Source organism: Lissotriton vulgaris, chromosome 3_1 (assembly GCF_964263255.1).
Source record: "Lissotriton vulgaris chromosome 3_1, aLisVul1.2, whole genome shotgun sequence".
Taxonomy (NCBI): domain Eukaryota; kingdom Metazoa; phylum Chordata; class Amphibia; order Caudata; family Salamandridae; genus Lissotriton; species Lissotriton vulgaris.
The window spans coordinates 468185662-468211647 of record NC_141689.1 but is presented as its reverse complement, the minus strand read 5'-3'; the positions used below and the strand labels follow the sequence as shown (position 1 = coordinate 468211647).

Sequence of the window (25986 nt, the reverse complement as noted above, 5' to 3'; positions counted from 1 at the left end):
CATGCCCAGAGGACTACCTCGGTCACGACCACCGTGTCGACGACGTCAGCGTCGTCGCCCTCAGCGGCGGCAACCACGACTACATCCTCGTCCTCAGGTAGACCTGTTTCTTCTATCATTCTGCTGAAATCATCGTCGAATACGAAGACCTTGTCGACGACGGAGTCCCCGCCGACGACGTCAGCGTTGACGAGCCCATCGTCGTCAAAATCGCTACCAAAAATCCCACCGTCGACAAAGAAGACGTCGACGGGAGGCTCGAACACGAAGCCGTCGACGAAGGAGTCGACGCCGAAGACGCCTGTTTCAACGGCGGTGTCGACGAAGGCACAGATACCGGGCTCGCCGTCGATGTGTGCATCATCGACGTCGAAATCGTCATCCACGACGAAGGTGCCGTCGACTACCCCGTCCTCGGTCAGGTCATCATTGGCGACAGAAGCTCCGTCCACGGGCGAATCGTCGACGGAGACGGCGCTGACGGTGCCATGGAAGAAATCCAAGCTAGTCGAGGTGTCGGCCCTCTCGTTAACACCGTCAACGGCTCCCTCCACCGCGGCAGGATTGCAGTCCACGTCTGGCAAAACTACCAGGGTGCAGATTACCCCGGAATCAACGTCTCCGAGCAGAGTGGAAAAGCAGCCACCTCAAGAAATCTTCCAAAGTGAGGAGTCTGAAGAGGAGGACCGGCCAGGTCCCGCTACCTCTATCTCGGACCTTAACGTCAAATGCCATGCCAAAGCACTGATGAGGAGCATGAGGAGTTCGCTTATCAGGAACACTCCGTCCACACTAGTGTCCGCACGGAGGTCACCCCAATGATATGCCTGCCGGCGACCCTTGTCAATGACCTGCGGTACCTAGTGCAAGATTACAAACAACGCTTCCCGGATGCGGACAGTGGGATTCGGACACCTGTCACACGTGCCCCGGCGTCCGCCCCAAATCACCCTCCCGCTCAAAGCAGCCACGAACAGGTCCGGCCTCAGGTGGTGAGACCACGTGACATGGTCCAACCTCAGGCGGAGGACTCCTCAGAAGAGGAGGAGGAGGAGGAGGAGGAAGAATTAGAGGACGGAGAGGTCCAAGACGTCCACTCGGACCAGCATGACGAAGATGAATATGTAGCGTCCTCCCCAGCTTCGTCGTCTCCGGCTTCGCCGCATCCACGCCAAGCGGACTCGGTGCCAGCGGACATTGGCGGCTTCCACAAACTGGTGGACAGGGCGGCTAAGAGGTTTCATATGGTCGTGGAATCGACTGAAACGGAATGCTTTTTGCATGACTTTAAAGAGCACAGCCAGAAGTCGGCTAAATCTATTCCGATTATTGACTTTCTATGGGACAAGGGCAAGAAATAGATGCTAACGCCCGCTTCTGTGCCCGCGGTGGTGCCACGCCTGGACAAGAAATATAAAGCCCCACTGACGGCGGCGGCTTGCCTCAACGGCCACCCTAAACCGAATTCGGTGGTGACTCAGGCGGCCCAGAAACACTCCCGCAACCCATCCTCCCCGCTGTCCGCGCCTCCTGACAAGGAAGGCAGGAAACTGGACACGATTGGAAAGAGGTTCACGACTACGTCAGCAATGACAATCAAGGTGGCCAACTCCATCGCCCTACTGGGGCGCGAAAATCGCCAACTCTGGGAGGACATTGCCCCTTACGTACAAGAACTGCCCGACACAGTCTAGAGCGAGGTCAAGGCTCTTCTTGTGGAAGGTCAGAATTCCGCTGCAGAGATAATCGACTGTGCTATCGACGCAGCCATGACTGGGTTCCGTCAGCTCGCTGGAGCTGCAGTTCTCCGCCGTCAGGGCTGGCTAAAAGCTACATCTTTCCGCCAGGAGGTTCAATCGAAGGTGCTGGACATGCCCTTCGACAGCCAGCATCTTTTTGGTGAAAAAATCGGCGAGGCACTACAGGCCATAAAGAAGGATACCGATACCGCCAGGGCACTGGGCACCCTGCAGTCACGAAACCAGTCCTTTCGGGGCGGCCGCTCCAGAGGGCAGTCCTCCTATAGGGGTTCCTACCAGAACAGGTCCTCTTACTCGTACAATAACAGAAATCAGTTCCAGCACAGGCAGCAACAGGGTAGACAATCTTCCTATGGCAGATCTACCTTCAGAGGCAAAAATACCAAGAAGGGCGCTGGCGGCCGCCAGTGACCGATTACTCCAGCCAGTCCCACCACCGTCTCCATCCTTTCAAATTGGAGGAAAACTGACCCATTTCCTCACCAATTGGCACCAAATTACCACGGACCGGTGGGTCCTGCAAATGATACGATTTGGACATTCTCTCGAATTCACAAACATCCCTCCCAATACGCCTCCCCGGAGACGGACGCACAAGCACCTACGCCTCCTTCTCCAGGAACTGTCTGTCATGCTACACAAAGGAGCGATCTAAAGGGTTCCAGCATCCTTGAAGGGGAGGGGGTTTTATTCCCACTTCTTCCTTGTGCGACAGAAGGAAGACAAGTGGAGACCCATCTTGGACCTCCGGGCGCTCAACACCTTCCTACGGAGCCAATCATTCAGGATGGTGACAATCCAGGAAATCCTGGGCGCGCTGGAAAAGGGAGATTTCATGACTTCCCTGGACCTCCAGGACGCCTACTACCACATCCCCATCCTCAAGCGTCACAGAAAGTTCCTGAGGTTCGAGGTGGCAGGCAGACATTATCAGTTCAAGGTCCTACCGTTCGGCCTCAAATCTGCGCCGCGGATTTTCACAAAGTGCCTTGCACCGGTGGCGGCTTTTCTACGTCAGCTGGGTCACCAAGTCTTCCCCTACCTCGACGACTGGCTGGTAAAGGCACCCTCACCCGAAGGCGCAGCCGAGTCCTCAAACGCCTGCACCACTCTTTTTCAGAAGCTGGGATTGACCCTCAATCTCAAAAAATCCTGCACTACTCTGACGACAAAGATTACCTTCCTCGGGGCTACCTTGGACACGGAGTGCGCAAGGGCCTTCCCCTCAAAGGAAAGGACGGACAAGATACTGTCCCTGGCCACGGCTGTGGCAGCAAAGACACGCCTCAAAGTCCGGACTTACACCTCCTTACTCGGAATGATGTCTTCCTGCATACTCCTCATCCCTCACTGCAGGCTCAGGATGCGCCCCTTGCAGGAGGCTCTCACGAGCCAATGGACTCAAAGTACTGGCTCGTTCGAAGACATTGTAAGGATAACGCTGAAAATTTCAAAAAGTCTGCAATGGTGGAGACATCGAAAGAATCTAACGACAGGCTTGCCGTTTCTCCTTCCGGCGGCGCCCCTGGTAATTACGACGGATGCCTCCCTGGAGGGCTGGGGCGCTGTTCTCCAGGACCTTCGGATCAGCGGCAAGTGGGAGGTTCAGGAGAAACTGCTCCATATAAACCTTTTAGAGCTGAGGGCGGTCTATCTTGCTCTGCAAGCCTTCCTGCCATGCATCCAGAACTCCCCGGTGCTCGTCAAAACAGACAACACCACGACGATGCACTACCTGAACAAACGGGGGGGAACGCGGTCGCTCTCTCTATCACGCGAATCGCAGAAAATCTGGTACTGGCTGGTGTTGCACGGAATCTCGCTCAAAGCGGACTATGTTCCCGGAAAGGACAATACCATCGCGGACGCCCTCAGCAGACAGAGATCCCTCTCCCACGAGTGGGAAATGAACGACGACACTCTGGCTCACATCTTCTCTCAGTGGGGTGTCCCGAAAATCGACCTGTTCGCCACCAAGGGGAACGCCAAATGCCCAAGCTACGCAAGCTGGCATCCCCAACAGGGGTCACTGGGAAATGCTTTTTCCATCGGTTGGTTCAGCGTGTTTGCGTACGCTTTTCCTCCGTTTCCGATGATCCCGAGGCTCCTCCGGAAGATGAAAGCGGAGCCTTGCACCCTGATCCTGATTGCTCCGTTCTGGCCGAGACAACACTGGTTCTCGGATCTGCTTCGCCTCTCCATCAGGCCTCCGATTCGCCTGAGGCAGCACCCGAACCTCATAACGATGTCCAACGGACAGGTACAGCACCCGAGCCTCCACTCGCTCAAGTTATCGGCCTGGCTCCTGAGCACAGAGAGTTCTGTGACCTAGATATCCCGCAGGACTGCAGGGAGGTTCTGGCGAAAGCGAGGGCAGGTAGTACGAACAAAACCTACTCCCTCAAGTGGAAAAGGTTCTGCATTTGGTGTTCAGGCCAGGGCCTGCGGCCGCTTGATGTCACCCCTGAACAGATATTGCCATACCTCCTACACTTGGCACAGTCAGGACTAGCACACGCTTCCATTAAGGTTCACCTGGCAGCTATCTCTCGGTTCACTAGGACCTTCACAGGACCTTCCCTGTGGTCAAGTAGGCTGGTCAAACAATTCCTGAATGGGCTTTACAGATCCTTTCCAAGGCCTCGGAAGGTTCCTCCGACCTGGCAACTGAATCTGGTACTCAACCAACTCATGAGACATCCGTTTGAACCCATTCATCGGGCATCTATCAAACACATCTCTTGGAAAACAGCGCTCTTGCTCGCTCTGACATCGGCCAGAAGAGTTAGCGAGCTACAAGCATTGTCCATTCAAGAACCATATATGCAATTCAGGCAAGACAGGGTAGTGCTGAGGCCGAACCCTAAATTTATACCAAAGGTGCCTTCGGACTTTCATCTCAATGAACCGATTGTCCTTAAGTCCTTCTTTGCGAACCCTTCCACGGCGGCGGAAAGGGCGCTGCATTCTTTGGATCTCAAACGATGCCTAAAGTTCTACTTGGATAAAACCAAGGATCTCAGAAAGTCTACACAGCTGTTCGTGGCATATAGCAGCCCAAGATTGGGCCTGCCTCTTACGAAACAGAGCATCTCCAGATGGATCTCCTCGGCGATTGCATTCTGCCACGACCAGGCCGGACGGCCTTTGACTGATCGTGTTACTGCTCATTCCACCAGGGCGATGTCCACGTCAGCGGCGCTATTCGCTGGAGTGCCAATCTTGGACATATGCCGGGCGGCGACCTGGAAGTCTCCGCACACTTTCTCCAGGCACTACTGCCTGGATATCGAGCTTCAGAAGGTTGCGGCAGTGGGCCAGGCGGTACTGCGCCATCTCTTTCAGTGAGGTGAGCCCACCTTCCAGGTATGCACATTCATTATGATTGTAAGATTCTGCTTACGCTGTTTTTCCATGTTATTGATGATATGTATATTGTCTGACATGACTGCAGAGCACCTTGCATCACTAATGTGCATATATAATTGCTAGCTACTCTGATTCAGGCATGTGAATCTATGAAAGACACCCAAATACTGGATAAGAAATGCGTTACTTACCTGTAACAGCAGTTATCCAGTATTGGTGTCTTTCATAGATTCACATGCACCCCTCCCGCCTCCCCTGGAAGGACTCACATCCCTCTCTGACAGTATTACGCCAACCTAGCTGGGTGCGTACGAAAATCTGAGGGACTGAGGCTCCTCCCAGGAAGGTTCTAGAGGGAGGTCGGAGCTGATTGGCTAACTGTGAGAGTTTGGTCCTTTTTACATAAGGACGAAGAAAGGCTACTAAGGGGAGGCCCTTAGGCCTATTTTCTCTATGTATGTCTACAGGACATTACTTTTTTATGTACCGGAGGCCCCCGTCTCGGCGACGGGGAATGATTCAGGCATGTGAATCAATGAAAGACACCAATACTGGATAACTGCTGTTACAGGTAAGTCGCATGTTCTGGGTTGTCTAATCATTGATTCCTTTGCTATAGGACGAAGAGCCAATGTGACACTGATTCTAGCTGGTTAGGGTTTCTAGGCACTGAGGTGAGTTTTTTGGTACACCGCAATTTTACTGAGGTCCTGGGTCTCTGTGCACAGTTCTGTGTAGGAGCAGAATCCCTGCGACATGGCGCCCAACATTGTGGTCTTATTGTGAGACTCTCGAGTAGTGCTTATATCAGTCCACGACCCCCTCAATATTGTTTCCGGTTGACAGTGGTGACGGATAAACCTACCTATAGTTACATAGCTCTTTTCAAGCTTGATAATATAAAAACGGTTTCTATTTGAATTACTACCCACTTGTGCTTTATTTCTTTGCATTGTACTATTATCTTTCTATGTCCTTATGGTGGGCGTTGATATGCCACAGCACAGTCAATTGGCTGTTCGCAATCATCTGCAGGGTTTCAACGTTGCCTTGGAAGGCATGTCAGTCATTTTTGTTGTGAGTGCTGACGCAGCTTACCCGTTTGAGCTCTTCGGCTGTTAATGCGGATACTAGTGTGTTTCATACGTACACTCCCACTGCTTTGCCTGCGGAGTACACTCCATATAGGACACAGGACGTTCCAATTTCTGCTTGGCAGCACCGCGTTTGGTTTGATGGCGCCCTTCCCCACCCTCTCACTGTAATTAGATTGGGTCCTTTGTCCATTCCCGGCGCTTGTTGGCCTATTTTGGCTGGATTTACCTCGCACCCGCGTGCAGGGGAATGTCCCTTACTTGAATTGAGGCCCCTTTATACTTCTGCGGTCGCAGTTATAGGGGCTTTGGTTCATTACATTTCCCTCAACATCCCACGTGGGGGCCCTGGTATTGCGGCGCATCTAGTTGGGCTGAACGGGTTGATCTTGGTCTCGTTATGGTTAATGCGGTCATGGGCAAGCGTCCCCAAGATGAGGATGAAATGCTTTTTAGGCTTGCAGAGAAATTTGACCAACTGGAGGCAGTATTTCCTAACACGACTCCTGTGGAGAAAACACAGCATTCTTACGATTAGTTTGCAGAAAGACTTAGTACCTGAAGTGACTGTACCACATGGGGTATGATTTTTGCTGCAGTCTATATGAGATGCTTCAGCACCCCGTCAATGTCTGTCCTACCCTCCTTCATTAAGCGTGTTCAGGATGAATACAGACCGGAGGCAGCTGTTGAATTGGGAGTGTGTCTCGGAGTGTTTGACGTAGTTTCCGATCTTGTCCTTGCTAACGTTAAGGGAGATGCGGTAAGCTTTCAGGTGTCTAATGCTTTGCGCGAAGTCCCCGATGCAGAGAAACCCCGTCAGTTACCGAGCATTATCACAGCGGCTTATAAGACCGTTGGCTGTAATAGTTTAGGTGTTAAGCCTTTTGACAAGACAGCGAAAAAGCAAATACATGCGGAAAAAGCAACAGAAACAGGGGTCCCGTTCTGCCTTGCCAATACCTATGTCTACAGGGCGCACTTATGAATTGCGCGACCGCGCTACAATTAAGTCACCTGATCGTTTTAAGGTTCCTGATCAATGTTCTCCTCGCTCTTTGCAGGATTCATCGTCTCACCCACCGGTGGAGGAGACGGTGGAAGGGGGAGGGGTGCGAAGGATGACTCTCCACGTCAGAGACCCCAATTTCAGAAGACGAAAGTTGCTGCTGTAACAGTGAAATATGCCATAGATAATGAGAATGCAGCTTCGTAATCTGACATGGGCGCTTACGTTGTTGAAAAGCGTGGCGGAGATTACCATAGTGCGAGAGGCGCTACGTCCACTACTGAAGGGGACAGTGACTGACAAATTTGTTGTAGTTGAGACAGCTGACGCTAGAGTAACTCCCCCTGAAAGACTTTTTGAAATTGTCCTTTTAATTGAAGGTGACATACAACGTACCATAAAAGGGGTATTTTGGGAAAATCTAACTACTACCTATGACATTTTGTTGGCGAAGGTCAACTGGCCCCCACCGTTTGTTTTGGCAGCTCCGCAAGGGGAGGAGGTAATCCTCCCTAGTTTCGCGCACACAGGCCATGCATTTCGCAGAAGATTGGGCCTAGGTTGCTTGCGCCGGGGTTGTACCGTACTCATTGTGGTTGGGACAAATTTTCCCCCAGACATGAGATTCCCTTATGGTCTATGCCACAGCCTCAACCCCAATACCCCATGTGGCGTGAAGCGAAAGCTCCCTTAGCAGAAATCCTTGAGAAATTGGAATATAATCAAGGTGTAATTGAAACATGTGTGTCTCCGATGATTAACCTTCTTTTTACTGTGACCAAGCTGGATGGCTTGTACCGTTTGGTGTTGGAATACCGCCAACTAAATTCCCATTGTCGTACGTGTTCGGTACAGAATACTCAAAAGTTCTGCTCTTGTGGATAGTCTTGTCCGCAAAAGATTTATAACCACACTTGACATATCCAATGGCTTCTTTGCCCACAATCTGTCTTCTATTAGTAGTCAGTGGACAGCTTTTACCAGTGGTGGAAAATAACGCCAATTTCGACGTTTGGCTATGGGCTATAAAAATAGTCCAGGCGCCTTTGCGGCCAGCATAGTCTCTCTTTTGGAGGGACTCGACGCAGATACATGTTCGTATGTTGATGACATCTATCTCACAGATGACAAATTATGGCGAACCTGTGCCGTGTTGACCGCATAATTAGTTGTTTTGCGGATTTTGGCTATATATTCAACTTTGCTAAAAGTCACATTGCAGAGTATACAGTGTTGTTCCTGGGCTAGAGCTCAAAAATTAAGGTTGAGGTTTAGCTCCTCACTTCCTGGAGAAATGCGCACAACTGTGCACTCCCGCAACACTGAAAAAACTACAATCTTTATTGGGCTTTTTGTATTTCGGGCGTACTTACATTCCCGATTATGCCAGGCATATCAAGCCTCTTTACTCTTTGATACAACCTACTTTCTCCAAATCATGCTCTCTGCCCGCACATTCAGCCATCCTGCAATCTTTGCAGGCTGATCTACTTGAATCTAAATTCTTGTTGACTTGTGATAACCCCACCAACCTAGTGGTAAGAATCGTACCTGGCACGGTGGGTTTCACTTACCTCACATTTAATGAGGATGACACAGTCCCTATCGCTTACAAGTCACACTTGTACACTTCGGCTGAGTTGCAGTTTTCCACTATTGAAAAAGTTTTGACATTGCAAATGGCGACTCTAAAGGAAAGTGCACTGTCGCAGGGAAAACGCATTTTGGTTGTTACTCCTCTCCTGCCTTGGAGGCAGTGATGAAAGCCAGTGTATTGAATTCAAAAGCTTTGCACCCAAGGTGGATACAATGGGCTACGTCCTTGACATCTTCGGATGTCTTATTCATTTTTGATTCCTCTCGGCAGACTCAGGAGTTTTTGCAGTATGAATCGAAATTTGCCTAGCTTATGTAACGGTAAGTTTCAATTCTATTAAGGACACGGAGGCGAGGATTTTGCTTTTCTTTCTCCGCAATTTATTATAACAGAAAAAACACAGCAGCCTCAGAAAAGCTTACAATGACAAAATGCTTATATCTCAACAAAAGTGAAGCATTATCCATAACACAATCCAAGAAAAAAGTCTCTGGGACTACAACTCCCATCATTCCAACATAGTCAGTCTCCACTGAGTCCTTCGATTATGTCCACAACCCATAGATAGGCAGTCCCTTCTCCATGTTCTTCCTCTTTCTCCGCGTGAATTACGCACTCAGTTCATTGGTCTGGCTTGGAACCATCATTTCCTAACAGAAAAAACAAAGCAGTGTAAGCGTTGTAACAGAAAGTATATGTGCTTACAGCCGAAATAAACAACATGATCAAATTCAACCACAAGGAATAAACCATCAAAATCTGGTTACTTCCATACGGGCGGGATGTCGCTCGAAGACGTCCTGGGTGGGATAATCCTCGCCTCCGTGTCCTTAATAGAATTGAAACTTACCGTTACATAAGCTAGGCAAATTTAGATTCTATGGCAGGACCGAAGGCTCAGATTATGCTAGTTCAAAGCTTACTTACCACCAAATGAGCAATATCCACCACAGGCTTAAAGTAAAACCTCTTAAAGGTGGAATCGGAAGACCAGTCAGCAGCCCGCAGCAAATCCTCTAAACGAGCTCCTGCAGAGAAAGCCTTAGAGGCCATGGCCCCCCTGGCAGAGTGAGCTCCGAAACGTTTGGTATCAATGCCTACTTCCTGCTTGACCCAGCGCACCCACCTGGCTATGGTGGGGGAAGAGACTGCATGGTGTGGCTTTCGCAAGGCAATCAACAACTGTCTCTCGCCCGGAGGGCGAATGTCCCAAGTCACATCCTCATAAGCTTTCAGACACTGAACAAGACACCACTTCGGAGCATCCATAAAAGCTGGGTACGAAATGGTCCTAGAAGCCGACTTTGTGTTGCGACCAATCGTGAAAGTGACTCCGGCGAAAAACACGCGCGCTGAAACATCCAAATCACGCACATCTGACACTCTGGCAGGACACTAAGCATAAAAGCATCGCCAACTTTGTTGAGAGTTCCTTGAAGGACAGATACCTATTAGGCTGCCAGGATAGAAAAAGGTTCAACACCACATTGACGTCCCAAAGGACAGAGTATCGCGGCTCCGGAGGCAATGACAACCGGATGCCCCGCAAAAGCCGACACACAAAAGGGTGTACCCCAATAGGAGAACCATCAACCGGATGGTGTGCTGCTGAGATAGCTGAGCGCATAGCGTTAATTGTGCGGTACGCTAAACCATCCATGGCCAGTTCCGCCAAAAAATTCAACACGGGAATGACTCCCACGACCAAGGGATCCAAGCTCCAACGAAGACACCAACGAACCCACTTAGACCAAGCGGATTTGTAGCGCTTCGACGTACTGACTGCCCAGGCCTTGGACAAAAGTCCCTCAGCCGATATCGAAAGGCCTGGAAGCGACCAATGTCTCCTGAAAGCCTCCATGCCATGAGGCGGAGAGAGCCCTGAACGATGAGATGATGCGGCTCCCGATCCGGGTTGAGAAGCAGGTGAGGAAACTGGGGGAGTAGGATTGGGGAATCCCAGGAAAGTTCCAGAAGAACTGGAAACCAGACTTGGTACCGCCATAACGGCGTCACCAGAACCAGCTCCACTACCTGCCGGCGAACTTGAGCCGCCGCCCGCATCACCAGTGAAAAGGGGGGAAAAGCAAAGGGTCTCTCCTGGCTCCAGTCCTGAAGGAAAGCGTCCGTGGCCTCTGCCAGCGGGTCCGGCCTCCAACTGAAGAACCTCGGAAGTTGATGGTCCAAGCGGGACGCGAACAGGTCCACTGAGAAAGGACCCCACAGCTCATTCAGCCAGTGAAAAACCTGAACATCCAACATCCACAGACTGGAGTCCCGAAGGTATCTGGAGTGCCAGTCCCCAATCTGGTTGGCCTGGCCCGGTAGGTACTCCGCCGTCACTGAAACGTGACGGTCCAGGCAGTAATCCCAGAACTGTTTTGCCAAATTTGCCAGTGCCCGAGACTTTGAACCCCTAGGTGGTTCACGTATCGAACTGCCGACACATTGTCCATCTTCAACAGCACACACGACTTCACTGAGTCTCCGGCCCAGCAGCGTACTGCGAACGAACCCGCCAGAAGTTCTAGACAGTTGATATGCAACTTCTGTTCTTCCAATGACCATGTGTCGCTTGTGGAAAAATCTCCACAGCGCGCCCCCCCAACCGACCCTGCTGGCATCGGACTCGATAACGAGGTCCAGGGTAGACCCGAAAATCGCTCGGCCATTCCAGGCCTCCATGTGGGACAGCCACCACATCTCTTCTTTCACCTCCTCCGAGAGGGGAACCATCTGGTCGTAAGACATGCCCCTGCGCAGATGGTAAGCCTTGAGTCGCTGAAGGGCCCTGTAATGAAGAGGGCCTGGGAAGATGGCTTGGATCGAAGACGACAGAAGGCTTACCACTCTGGCAACTTGCCGCAAAGACGTGTGGGACTTTGCTATTGTTTGCCGCAAGATATGCTTGATTTTGGACAATTTCCGCGATGGAAGACTGAGGGAAGTGTCAACGGAATCCATGACGAACCCCAAGAATTCTACCTTCTGAGAGGGTACGAGAACTGATTTGGTACCATTGATGATAAAACCGAGCTCCTGCAGGAGGTCCACAGTCCGACGCAGCTGGGAAAGCAAACTGTGCGGACATTGCGCCATCAGCAAGATGTCGTCCAAATAGACGATCAGTATCCCCTGCCCCCGCAGGAACTCCACCACGGGATGTAACACTTTCGTGAAACACCACGGGGCCGAGGACAGCCCGAACGGCAGGGCGGTGAACTCGAAAACCCGTTCCCTCCAGAGGAACTGCAGAAAGCGACGGTGCGTAGGATAGATTGGAACCACTAGATAAGCGTCCTTGAGATCCAACCGCACCAACCAATCTCGCGGGAGGAGGACGTCCCGAAGAAGATGAATCCCCTCCATTTTGAAATGACGGTAAACCAACCATCCGTTGAATTCCTTGAGGTTGATTACCGGACGTCGGCCACCGCCGGGCTTGTCTACTAAGAAAAGATTGCTGATGAACCCTGGAGGGTGCCGAGTTGACTGACGAACGGCCCCTTTGCGGAGCATCTGACACCGAGAAGGTTATAGGCCGTGGGGTACCCACCTGATAGGGTTGGTCGTAGAATTCGATATGAAATCCGCGGATGGTTTGCAACACCCATGCATCCACTGTAAGGTCCTCCCACGCTCTCTGAAAGGCCGCTAACCGACCGCCAATCTGAACCTGCTCTGCAGGTATAACACTCAACGTTGTTGTTGGCGCCGGAGTTCTTTTTGAAGCCTCGACCTCCGAAGCTTTGCCCTCTCGTAGGGTAGAATGAGTTGAAATTGGCTGAGGTGTTGTACTGCCCTCGCCCGGAGCCTTGCCCTCTATTGCCGGCATTCTGCCCGCCACGGCCGGTCGCGCGGCCCCTACCGCGACCGGCCCCTTGAGAGAAACGCTGCTGGAAGACACGTTTAATACTGGTCTGGGCCTTATCCAGCGAGGTGAAGGTTGACACAAACTTGCCCAACTCTTTAATAAACGGCTCCCCAAAGAGACCGCCCTGGGCAACCGCCCCCACCTCCGAAGAGGCTAGGTCCCCTAACTTTGGATCAAGTTTAATCAGGAAAGACCTTCGGCGTTCGGTCGAAAGGGCGCAGTTGACGTTGCCTAAAATAAATAATCACCCTCTGCGCCCAATTTGACAGGACGTCGGGAGAAATGGCGGTCCCAGTGACCTTAGCTTCCTCCGCCATATCCAGGATTTTCGTAATGGGCCCTGCTGAGTCAAGCAGCTTGTCCTGGCACGACCGCCAGGATCGGTCAATTCCTTTCCGCGGGTCCTTCATAAATTTCCCTAGAAAGGTCGCCATCTTAGTATCTAAATCCGGCGTCATGGCCACTTTGCCTTCCAAAGTAGGCCTAGGGCATTCCCCATGGAGGCACCCCCTGGCCTCTTTCTCTAGAGGCTTGCGCAACCGGCTAGCCACGAACTTCGCCACCTTGTCGCCCAGGCCGCGGACCGCAGATGCATGATTTCATCCGGGTCCAGCATCCCTGAGCTGTCCCGTGGTAACTCGGCGGACGAGCTCGAAGGCCGCCAGGAGCGTACCGATTCTCCATCCCCGTCCGAATCCGGGGAATCTCGGAGACGAAGGTGCAGTTTCAGGAGCCACCACAGAGGCGGGGGCCGAAGGCCGGTCAGGCGGGGGCTCGGCGCCTTTGCTAGAAAAGCGTCACGCAGACGTTCAAAGGCTCCCTTGTCCACCCCCTGGGCGCCCTCCGACAACCCCTCCCTGCAGGGCTTCTTAGGAGCGGGGGGCCGTCCCCCGAAGGACCCGGGGGGGAATATGGAAGCCCTCCCTGCGCCTGGACTAGCTTGGCGCATTCCTCCATAATGCGCGCAGAGAGACGCTCCTCCATAGGAGCTACTACCTCCGTCACGCAACGGTAAATGGAGCCATCTACTGCTTGATAGAACACCTCATAGGACTCCTCATAGGACTGCGAGTCATCCTCGTATTACTCGCCCTCCATGCTACCACACCAGTATCAAGAACTCACACACAACCCAACCAACGTGGATGTTATAGTAATTTGGGCAGACCGGAGGACTGCAATAAAGTTTCCACGCCAGGGACTGGCAGGGATAGGGAGCACTCACCCCCACAGCGCGCAGACCCAACTCACAGGGACCAGGTCAGCCACCACTCAGCGCGCTACCATGCCGTTTAGTTAAAAAGAGTGCAAGACTTGCCACAAGGCGTCAACTGCGGTACAAAACCGCCGTACAGACCCCACAGGGGCGTTTAATAGGGGCAATGGGGCCTACAGACCCGGAAAACCGGGCGTTCAAGAGGCAGCTCAAGGGCACGGCTCTGCGGCAGTTGGTCTCCTCAGCGCGGCTCCTCCGTGAGGAAAAACCGCGCTGGAGACCAACGAGACGTGGCAGTGCCCTCTAGTGGTTGGCAGCGCACCGCAACAAACACGGGAACAGAAGTCGCGAAGGAAGCGAAACGGCACTTCCGAGACCCAGTTGGGGCTCTGCTAAAGGAAAGATGACATCAGAGACCCAGCAGCCCCCAAAACAATGCAATAACAGTATTCCTCCCCCAAGCTGTATCATTCAACACTGGGAGAAAAAAGGAAACACTTATCTGGCTGCGTGAGCAGCGAAGAAAGAGGAAGAACATGGAGAAGGGACTGCCTATCTATGGGTTGTGGACATAATGGAAGGACTCCGTGGAGACTGACTATGTTGGAATGATGGGAGTTGTAGTCCCAGAGACTTTTTTCTTGGATTGTGTTTTGTCACTTTTGTTGAGATATAACAATGTTTTCATTGTAAGCTTTTCAAAGGCTGCTGTGTTTTTTCTGTTATAATAAATTGTGGAGAAAGAAAAGCATAATCTGAGCCTCCGGTCCTGCCATAGAATTTGTTCAACCTGCTCCTCTGACCATGCGGCAACTTGAGAATTTCCATTGTATCATTTACACTGACGTAGTGCGCAAGCGGCTATGGGTTCAATGCACACATATTCTTCGGCCTGCGCATTAGTGGTTGGTACAGTGGTGGATGGTGAATTCAAGTCAGATGTCTTGCATACACAGACATTAGGGCACTGTACCGCCCAATTGGCAGAGCTTCGTGCTCTGATGCTTGCATTGGAGTACTCAGATCCCAGTGTGACTACTCTTATCGTAAGTGACTCTTACTACTGTGTTCCATCCTACAATGACAATTTATCCTTTTGGACTCAAAATGGTTATTGTGACTCCAAAGGTCGCACAATAAAACATAAAATGATCTGGGTTCGAATGGCTGAGCTTAAAGAACGGCTCCAACTCGTGTTTGTAATTCATACTCTTGGTCACCAGCGTGTAGGAGTTCACGCTGTTTGCAACCGTCTTGCCGATGAAGCCGCCAAGACAGCAGTTGCAGCATATTCAGTAGCATCAGTTACACGTTCCAAAACGAAGATTGATGATGACATCTTGGCAGCTGTTGCCGCAACAGAGAAGGGAGGTAATTACCCGAAAGGTTTCCCTTCTAAGTATTCTTATCATTTAAGTCCTGATCAAGTTCCATATGTGAGAATTAATGACGTTGGTGACAGGTTGGTTCCCAACGAGGACTGCAGGCAGACTTTGGTTACAGCGGCACACAAGGGGATGGCCTCAGCGCATGCCGGCGTGTCAGCTACTGTTTCTCTCCTACAACAGCGTTACTAGTGGTGGGGATTGTATAAACAAACGCGTGATTATGTCCTTCATTGTGACATATGCAGGCAGATTAAACCTTCTACTACTACACGCCTGCCCTAGACACAGTTGTACATATATAATAAACCACTTGCGTGTGTTTATTTAGATCACTGCGGTCCCTTCTCCTCTTATACTGTGTATAAGTACATCTTAGTTGCAGTTGATTCGTGCATACGCTTTGTGTGGTTGTGGCCACAAAGGAGTGTTGATTCTCGAACTGTTGTAAGGGATTTGCGTGTGTTTGTGGGAATTTTTGCATTTGGTACCTTCCATTCGGACCAGGGTCCAGCGTTTGCCTCTAAGGCATACAAGGATGCCATGCGTTCATTGGGGTCCAAGTCAAATTTTCGTCTCCATATCAGCCTGAGGGCAACAGTGTTGTGGAGCAGATGAAGCTTGACTTAAAGCAATCCTTGACAGCTAGGGTATTAGGTACAGGCCGGAACTGGCTAGCCCACCTCAATAGCATACAGTGTGCACTTAATAATCTCCCTAGAAGGTCTCTGGGTGGGCAGACCCCATACGAAATGCTCTTTGGTATCAAAATGTTCGTTCCGGACCTTGAAGGTCTAGACATGGTGGCGTTGGCCGCATCCTCTGAAGTAGATAAACATTCTAATATTTTACAGAACCTACAAAAGACCAGAGCCAGTCTTGCAAAGGAACATTTGCCCTCCACTTCTGATGCTGCGTTGCAGATTGCGGTAGTTGGCTGGCTACCCCAAGTTGGTGAACTGGTCCGAGAAAAGGTTGCAGACAAGAAGGAGTTTGGCCCTTCATATCGTGCTCCAGTCCCTGTGCTTGGCATACAGGGTACAAGAACAGTCATTTTACCTCCTTTTCCTGGTCGAGAGGAAAACAGGTACATCTCTATTGACAATGTCAAACTACACAGAATGGCCAATACTTCTTAGTATGACACCTGCGGTCTCATGTCCAGCTATGATGAGAAACTCTGTTTTGGCTCCGACAACTACTGCAGTACCTGATGTTGCCATCGAGATGACTACAACCACCAATCCTTTATTGACTTTACCGGCTAGTGATCCTCTTGATGTTACAGAGTACACTTATCCCACAGACTTATCCATGCCTGATTTAGAGAACTGCATGGCCAATCAATCACGTTTTTCATTTGACACTGACTCTAACACATATAAGTCCCCTTCAAAGGTTTCGATTTTTGCTGTTTGGTTCAAAAACATTTTGTAATTCCCCCGTGGACTTACATTTGGCTGGTGCTTTTTTCAATTTTTTTGTTCATGTCCATTGGATTTGTGGTATACTTTTTCCATTTTGTGAATGGGCACTGTGTTCAAGAAAGAACTACAATTGGGCTAATTGATGGAACTTTGGTACTCCACTCCTCTTCACACAGAATGAAGAGGGACCAGACTTTCGTGAATATCACTGTTTGGCCTGTCCTGGATGGGATAGTATGGGATGCTGTGAAATTTTAAATCCACGGACCCACAGAGGTTATTAATGTCCCTAATGTACTTCATGTTTCAATGGAGGATGTGGTTAAGCAAAAAATATTTGCTCTGATGATTGGGACGTCCAAGCCGCAGAGGCTCTATATTCTGATTTGAAATATTATGCTGCCTTTGATTCTGAGGATTTGTATTTAGATTCTTTTAACTATGGTGATTTGTTTTGTTTTCAACACTATGGAAATCACTTCCTGCACAAAGCAAACATGTTTAGGAATGTGGGAACATTGTCCCACCCTTGTTGAAGGTAGCTCCAAAACTCTTTTAAAAAATAGTTAATATTTTTCTGATTTTAATCAAACCAAACCATGAAGCATTTTATTTTAAGTTGACTGAAAAGTCCTTTTCCAAGGTTAGACTTACCACACTAAATTATTGTATTGAAAGTCCTTTATAGACCAGTTGGCCATAGGAGGCTATGAGCTGTGGAAAGATACCATTGATCTAAAATCTGTTTGGGGTTCTAAACATTGGCAAGTGCAAGGCACTGAGGCTTTGCATCGTGCATGTCTCATCCCGAACCATATGTTGTTTTTGAATTTGACTATTTCATAAACCACATGCTTTGGATTGGCTACGTCTAAAAAATTAAATGCTCCCTCTATTCCTGATTTGGGAGAATACTCCAATTGGAAAATTCATCACAAGTAGGTCCCTTAGTGATTTGCAAACTCTGTTATAGAATTCGCCCTTTAACATTTCCAGTTTGGATCGCCAAGGCGGGCTGTTTTTGGCAAAAAAGTGCAGATTTATGCCAGCATCGTTTTCTGGGTTTAGCACCTGGCTATACACAAGTTAGGGTGGACCTTCGTTTTGAGACTGATCATTCTGTCACTACCTATTCTGTTGGCAAGTTGTGTCCGTCCTGGCTCAAACACTCCACCTTAGCGTCAGTTAAACTCCATTTGTATAAATTGACTGACACCGTTGACTTGAATGACTTTGTCAGAGGCCCTTCAAAAGGCAGGTCCAAAAGATGGATCTATGCAGTTTATAACAAAGTTTGGAAGTTGTCTCAAATTGAAGCTGCTTCTACGTTACGTGCTATTGTTCAAGCTAATTTGGAAAAAATGCTTGCATTTGTAGATAATAGCATTAACACTCTTTCTTCCCGAATTTACACTTTAGATAATATTGTTTCTTCTGTTGTTGATATTGTGCAAGATGAAGTCTCAGTTTTGTACCATGGTCAAAATCAATTGCGTTCTAATATGCAGTTTGCATGGACTTTACAAACGTTAGAGGCTGGGAAAGTGCACTGGGACTACATGAACACTTCTTCCTTATTTTTACCATTTAACCTGACTGTTGAACATCAATTTGTGTCAATGAAAGATGCTATGTTTTCGCTTTTGCATATTGAAAAATTGTCGTTTTCAGTAGGCGAGACAAATTCAGCTGTTTGGCTTATCCATAGGTTAATAACGCTACCTTTCCCCCTGTTCAAATTTGAAGCATGCATGAAACACTATGCCATAGGCAGATATGAGCCATTTGGTAGTGCATATCTCCATGAAGTTTGGTCTATTCCGTACACCTATAAGTGTTTGAGGGAGGGTAAAGAAGTCTATTTAAAAGGTGAAGATTGCACATCAACACCCGATCACTCATTGGTCTGTAGAAATATACAATTGCATGGTTCTTGCAAGCAGGAATCACCGAATTTAGCGTGCATTTTAAAAGGTACACCAGCTCCGTTATTACACCGACTTTCACGTTGTTAGCAAACGGTAGTTATTTATTATTAAATAATGACGATTGCTGTGGTACGCTAGCGGGAAATCCGTATGTGGTGACTGTTTCCCAACGTGTAGTCTGTTGTAAAAATGTACTGTTTCCTCCTCCGCATGGGAAGCTTGATATATACATCTGGCCTTCCATTCCAACCTTGAAAGCAGAGTTCAACAATATGAGTCGAATAAGGGCCCTTTTGTCTCAAAAAGAAGTCGCCCTTACATCTGCGTGTGAAACATTTGTCCTTCACGTTGCTAATACTCGTACTGAGGTACATGCTTTATTAAACACATATCTCCCCCTGCATTTTGGTGCGTTAATTCACGCTATATTTAATGCCCCCTCGACCATGGGCTTGGCACACTTTTTTAAAGTAGTAAGTTCTGGCCTTGTGACTTAATTCCAAGCTATATTTGATGTGATACCGGCATTTTTTCATTCTATTTTTTCCAGTGTTTTTGGCGGTTTCACGTTAATTCTCACTTTGGGTGCCTTTGTACTGTGTAGTGTGGGCTGGGCTTTGTTGCACACATTGTTAAGTTAGCATAGGCTTATTAGAAGTTTAAACGCCATTTTATCTTTTTGCCGCTTCTGCACACGACACTGCATATAACTGTTGTTGTAAGTTAGGCTGCATGAAATGCTTCACATGAGAATGGCTTGTTTTCAGCATCCCTAGACTTACACCGTGACTCTAGTCTGCACACTGAGCCTACAAAGTCATCATAACAAAGTAGCTGTTGTTCGAGCTGATCGGCTCACGTTTTAGCCATAGCAGCTGCAAGCCAACGTGATTCTGGCACCTTTATTATCACACTGTAAGCATGATTTCAGGCACTTGGAAGAAGCCGTTGTCCAGACGGAGAGTTCTGGCCGATCCTGATATGATTCACACCTGCTGATCTTGGAGGTATGGGGTCCCCCAAACAAGCCTAAGAGGCCTTCTATATTTTATAAAACATAGTTCCTAGCTAGGGAGGATGATTCACTAGCCGTTATAGGACCTATTTTCACCATCATTGTAATATGATTTCTCCCTATGTGTTTTATGGAATTGTAACAATGCTGATCATAAAGCCGCATTGGTCGGGGTGGACCAAGTCATGCAGAAGGTAAAGCATATCTTATAGAGCGGTGGAAAGTTATTTGCTTTAGCTACATGGCTACTATATTCACAACATGCATTTAGTCATTATCTCGTTACCCTCGACTTGAAATTCCAGTTTATTACATTGTACTTTTTTTTATGTCTCTGCAATCTTCTTTCTCATGGACTACTTTGGCCTTTTTGCAAAATAAGGCTTTAACAAAAGCATAATGCTCTAAAACATGTTTTAGAATTTTCTATGGGTCTAGCGATGGTCATGGCAGTCTCAAGGTCAGGGTCTCCTTCTGAATTTTTTTTATTGCATGTCTTTTCAATTAGTTGATCTTGACTAATCTCATCTTTAAGTTTCCGATAATTACAGGTAGCCGCCAATTTGCTTTGAGCAGAAGCAAAATCATCAAAGGATTCCCCTTGTAGTTGTCCTATCCAGAAGAATTTGTCTTTTTCAAGCACAGCGTTCCTGGGTGTTGAAGATTTCTTGTTTAAAGACTCAATAACTGTAAAATAATCTTCCAAAATTTCCATAGTGACCACTTAACCGCATGTGCCATCCTGGTGTAATTGTGTTTCTACTTCTTGTATCTGTAACATTTTTAACACCGATATTCCATCAGGTCCCAAAATATGCATTAGGAGAACTTTTTTCTTTCTATTCGTAAAAATATATGCCAATCAAAGGCATCCGAATAAGCTTTGAAAGTCTCTTTCCATTTAGGCTAATCTGAAGCGGGAGTACTTGTATCCGGTAAAAATGGAGGCGGGGCTGCCATCCGTGGTTCACAGTTGTGGTTTTCAAGGGAGTGATGAAAGTTGCCAATTCTAGATGATACTTGAGTAACAGAATAAGTTACCAAAATAGACTTGTCGCCAATAGTTATTAAAAATGTATCTGCCATCGTTTGCATTAAAACAACTAAAGGAAACTTTGCAAGGAAATGGAAATTATGTGTCCAAGAATGTTTCTTAGGCAAGATGAATAGGACTTTCTGTTTTTATCCCAGTTCAAAATTGTAATTACATTTATATAGCGCTTACTACCCTGACGAGGCGTTGAATCGCTTTTTCGGCGAGTGGCACACTACTCCGGAACCCAAAAAGGATTAGTGGTGAAGTAGTTAAGGCAAATCTGAAATTATTTGAGAGGTGGACATGTGAGTTTATTATTCGTATTGAAAAAAGGATAGTGGAGGGATAGAGTGAAAGGTTTGTATTTATATAGTGCTTGCTGCCCATGATGAGGTGTTGAAGCGATTTTTGGTTGGTAGCACCCTACTCTTAAACCCAAAACAGGATTCGTGAGGAATTAGCCTATGGTAATATGAAATGAATTTCAGCAGTTGACATGTTAGTCTGTTAATTGGATTGAAAAGGAATAGTGGAGGAATAAAAGATAGAAGTATCCAGTAATTATTTTTTTTGCGTGTGATGTGAAGTATCTCACATATGTCGCTTGTCAACTGAAATCCACATCACAATTGGGCGGCCAAACCTGGAAAATGTACCCGTTCACAAAGTTGCATTTTCCCAGGCTAGTCTGAGAATAATGCCTCAAATTCCCTAATCCTGCTGCAGGAGTACAGCCAGTGGTCTCCTGTGTTCCAATTTGCAGACCATTAGCAGCAGGGATTCTCTTCAGGGCAATGCCTTTAAGGGAAGCAAGGTGAATGTTGTTGCGTGGATTCTCAGCAATCAATCAATCAATCATTTGTAAAGCGCACTACATACCCGCGAGGGTCTCAAGGCGCTTGGGGAGGAGGGGGCGCTACTGATCAAACAGCCAGGTCTTGAGTATCCTCCTGAAGGTCAGCAGGTCTTGGGTCTGTCGTAGGCTCAGTGGGAGGGTGTTCCATGCCTTGGCGACGAGGTGGGAGAAGGATCTCCCACCGGTGGTTGTTCTTCAGATGCGCGGGACGGTGGTAAGTGAGGTCGGCGGAGCGTAGATGGCGGTTGGGGATGTAGAAGGAGAGCCATCTGTTGAGGTAGGCTGGGCCGGTCTTGTGGAGTGCCTTGTGTGCGTGGGTGAGGAGCTTAAAGGATATCCTCTTGTTGACGGGGAGCCAGTGCAGGTTTCTCAGGTGGGGGTGATGTGGCTGTGGCGTGGTATGTCGAGGATCAGTCATGCCGAGGCGTTTTGGATGCGTTGTAGTTTAATGAGCTTGGTCGGGGCTCCCGCGTAGAGGGAGTTTCCATTGTCAAGTCTGCTGCCGACGAAGGCCTAGGTGACTGTCTTTCTTGTATCTGTCGGGATCCATCTGTAGATCTTGCGGAACATGCGGAGGGTGTTGAAGCAGGAGGAGGAGACGGCGTTGACTTGCTTGGTCATTGAGAGCATTGAGTCGAGGATGATACCCAGGTTGCGTGCGTGGTTGGTGGGTGTCGGGGCTGCCCCCAGAGCCGTCTGCCACCAGGAGTCGTCCCAGGCTGAAGGGTTGGAGTCGAGGATGAGGACCTCCGTCTTGTCCGAGTTAAGCTTCAGAAGGCTGGTCTTCATCCAGTCGGTGACGGCCTTCATTCCTTCGTGGAGGTTGGCTTTGGCGTTGATGGGGTCCTTGTTGAGGGAGAGGATCAGCTGAGTGTCGGCGGCGTAGGAGATTATGTTGAGGTCGTGCTGTAGGGCCAAGTGTGCGAGCGGGCCATGTAAATGTTGAACAGTGTCGGGCTGAGGGAGGATCCCTGCGGTACACCGCAGATGATCTCGGAGGCTTTGGAACGGAATGGGGGAGGCGGACGCTCTGGGTTCTGCCGGAGAGGAATGAGGTGGTCCAATCCAGAGCCTTGTCTCGAAACCCTGCAGTGTGGAGTAATGTGCGGTAGCAGACGGTGTTGAAGGCGGCAGAGAGGTGTAGGAGGATGAGTGCTGTGGTCTCGCCGTTGTCCAGCAGGGTCCTGATGTCAACGGTGGCGGCAATGAGGGCAGTCTTGTGCTATGGTTGCTGCGGAACCCTGACTGGAAAGGGTCCAGGATTCAGTTTTCTTCGAGGTATCGGGTTAGCTGTCTGTCGACGGTTTTCTCGATGACCTTGGCAGGGAAGGGGAGCAGAGAGATGGGCCGGAAGTTCTTGAAGTCTCTTGGGTCTGCCTTAGGTTTTTTGAGCAGGGCGTTGATCTCTGCCTGTTTCCAGATCCCTGGGAAGGTCGCGGTCTCGAGGGAGAAATTGATGACGTTGCGCAGGTGGGGTGCGATGGAGCTGCTTGCTTTGTTGAAGACGTGATGCAGGAATGGGTCTGACGGAGAGCCGGAGTGGATTGTGCGCATGGTCTTGATGGTGTCATCAATGCTCTCGGTAGCCCAGGATAGCATGGGGTCGTGGTCGATGGTGTGCGTAGGGTCTGTTGTGTTTCTGTCTGTTGGGTCTGGCTGTTGAAGCTGTCGTGGATGTCAGCATGTAGTCAATGATGGAAAGCCAGAAAGGAGGTATTAACCACCCCCCCCCCCCTACGTAGGCAGTGCTAATTTGTACCACATGATAGGTATACACGACACAACCATCAGCACCTTACTCTCCAGCAACTGACATCTACTGGAACTTCCCAGATACCAACCTCCTATGAAGCTGACCTCACAGAGATGAACAAGAGGACAGATTCGTCAGATTCCAGTAAAATCCCAGTGCTCATGATAAACCTAACTCTATTATGCATGAATTTGTTGTTCTTATCTGACCCTACTTGGAAATTGGATAAGGAAATCGCTCATTATGTAATATGTAACTTTGCAAAATCTTACACCATTTTGTGAACTTTATATGCCGAGCTGAAAAAGAGGTATGTGAACTCGATTTCCAACAGTGTAAGTTTGCTCAGTAAGTTCTAGGTCAATGAATGTTGCAGAGAGTAGGCTTATTGAAATATAACTTTTTGAGTGAAGCTCTGAAAGTAGAAATAATGGCTATTGATAGAAAAAGAATTGAATGTTGTACATTTCTATCTGGATAACTTGCATCGTAAGGCATTAGATTTAAATTTAAGAATGGTATTTAGTACAGTCGTGATTACAATGAAAACTAAGTTGTATGTAATTTTGTGTATTATGTGCTTTGTGGGGAGAAATGTTGATAGTTCTTTTTTTTAAATTGCAACTTTTATAGCAGAAGCAAAAATAAAGGAGATATTAATTAACTGACAAAAAATTTCATTCTGGACATGTTTCATTTTTCTAAGGCTGTGCCCCGGTGAGATCGCTAAAGTGTTTTTCGGTTTTACATTTTAAGATCGCATTCATCGAGCGACAGTGAGGATAATCGGAAGCACAAAAAGCAAAAATTACAAAAGAAAGAGAAAGAGAAAAAAACTGAGAACAAATATAAATCCAAGAAAAGCAAACATCCCAAAAAAGATCGAAAGAAAAAGAAGCGCGAGCGGCATTCCTCAACCTCTTCTAGCACATCCACATCTTCTAAAAGCGACTAAGTGAAGAGCTCACTGTGCCAACATTTGATCACTTACGTTTTTAAATGGCAGTAATGTGATTTGTTATCTTGTCTTTTCATTCTTTCAGTTAAAAGGAAATGTATTTTTTTTCATATTGTTTTGTGAATTTTATTTACAATGCCTATAGTGTTGCAACGGTACTCTAAAAAAAGAATATGCCTTCCAATTTAAAACATTGACTTGCGATAAAAAGTTACATTGTTGATAAATGAGCTGTATAGGACTGTGGTAATAAGGAAACACCCACCCACAATTGTATCTATTTATCAGTTATAAAAAAAAACATTTAGAGATGCACTTCTGTATAAATTAATCCAACACTGCAAAAAAAGCAAATGTACCTCCAGTGAAGTAGGCCGTCAAACGTTTTTAGCAACTCTTCTTACGGATTGATCATTCCGACCAGTTTTTTTTACATTGAAATGTGATTTAAATGAAGCCGCCTTTTGTGAAAATGTCATTGAAACAGCTTGGCATCCATAATCAATTAAAATCTCCTTATGGCGGTTTTGTCTTTTTTATTATGTATCATTAATGTAAGAAGCCTGTATTGCCTCATGCAAAAAAAGATTAGGGTCCTAATTAGGTCCAAAGCAGCTGTGGCTAGTAAGCATGAATTAGTCCATGGAGCTATTATTAATGAAAACATTAAACAATCCAGCAGGTTTGCCAGGTTTTGGAACCAGCTATTTGAGGTTTTTTGTAGACTGCCACCATCAATAATGCTATCCCTTCTGGAGGTAGGACCAATTAACACGGTCAAAGGCTTTTGCTGCGTCAAATGTAAAAACCGCAAGGGGGACTTTTTACTGAGCTGCAATATCTATGGTGCAAATCAGTTGGTGAGTCAAATCACTTAGCTGTCTCCCCCCTCCTAGAACCCTTCTGGTCTTGATGGATTAAGTTATTGGAAATAGACACAAGTCTTTGTGCCAGAATTTGGGTGAGTATTTTATAATCATTATTGAAGAGTGAGATGGGCCTATATGACTCACATTTATAGAGTTTTTTCTCTGGTTTTAATACCAAGCAAATAGTTGCTTCATTCCAAGTATTGGGGATCTGAGAACTATCAAGATAGGTTGAGTTAAAGAGGTGTACTAATTTTGGGGCCAACTGTTCTTTCAACACCGAGTATATCTCAAAGGGAATTGCGTCCGGTCCGGGCACCTTCCCTCTTTTCGAGCTCTTGATTACTTAGAGGACCTCTTCAGCAGTAATAGCTGCATTTAAGAATTCTCTAGAATCCGCATCCAGTTTCGAAAGTTGTGATTTCTTCAAATATGCGTCAATCAGGCAGGGTGGAGGGGAGAGATCTTCTTCATATAAAAGCTTAAAATAGTCAACAAAAGCCTCTTCTATATCCATCCTTTCTTCTACCTTTTGGTTCCCATTGGGCTTATATGCTGCCAAGATCTTATTTCTATTGGATTTAGTTTTCAACTTCCATGCTAACAGTTTGCCGCTATTTGCTCCACAGTCATAGTTTGGTAGGGAACTAACCTGCCATCTTTTCCACACCCTATCTTCCAGATATGAAGCTAATTCTTGTTTCTTCTTTAATATATCTACCCTTATTTTGTTTTGCTCATCTTCTTCAAAAACTATTTCCAACCGCCCTTGCTTCTTTAGTATGTCAGTTTCTAACTGTGGTAGTTTTTTTTCCTCTTTATTCTTAAATGCTGCAAGGC

At 47.8% G+C, this 25986-nt stretch overlaps 1 protein-coding gene across 1 annotated transcript in view; it reads left to right on the top strand.

Annotated features, from left to right (window-relative positions):
• Window positions 1–24797, top strand: part of SREK1IP1 (SREK1 interacting protein 1) — a 196232-nt gene extending 171435 nt beyond the window's left edge. Inside the window, exon 5 of the mRNA XM_086960690.1 lies at window positions 24076–24797. Within this exon, the coding sequence (XP_086816816.1) occupies window positions 24076–24274 (199 nt within the window). The 3' untranslated portion in view covers window positions 24275–24797. The remainder of the gene's footprint in view (window positions 1–24075) is intronic.
• Window positions 24798–25986: the final 1189 nt, after the last annotated feature.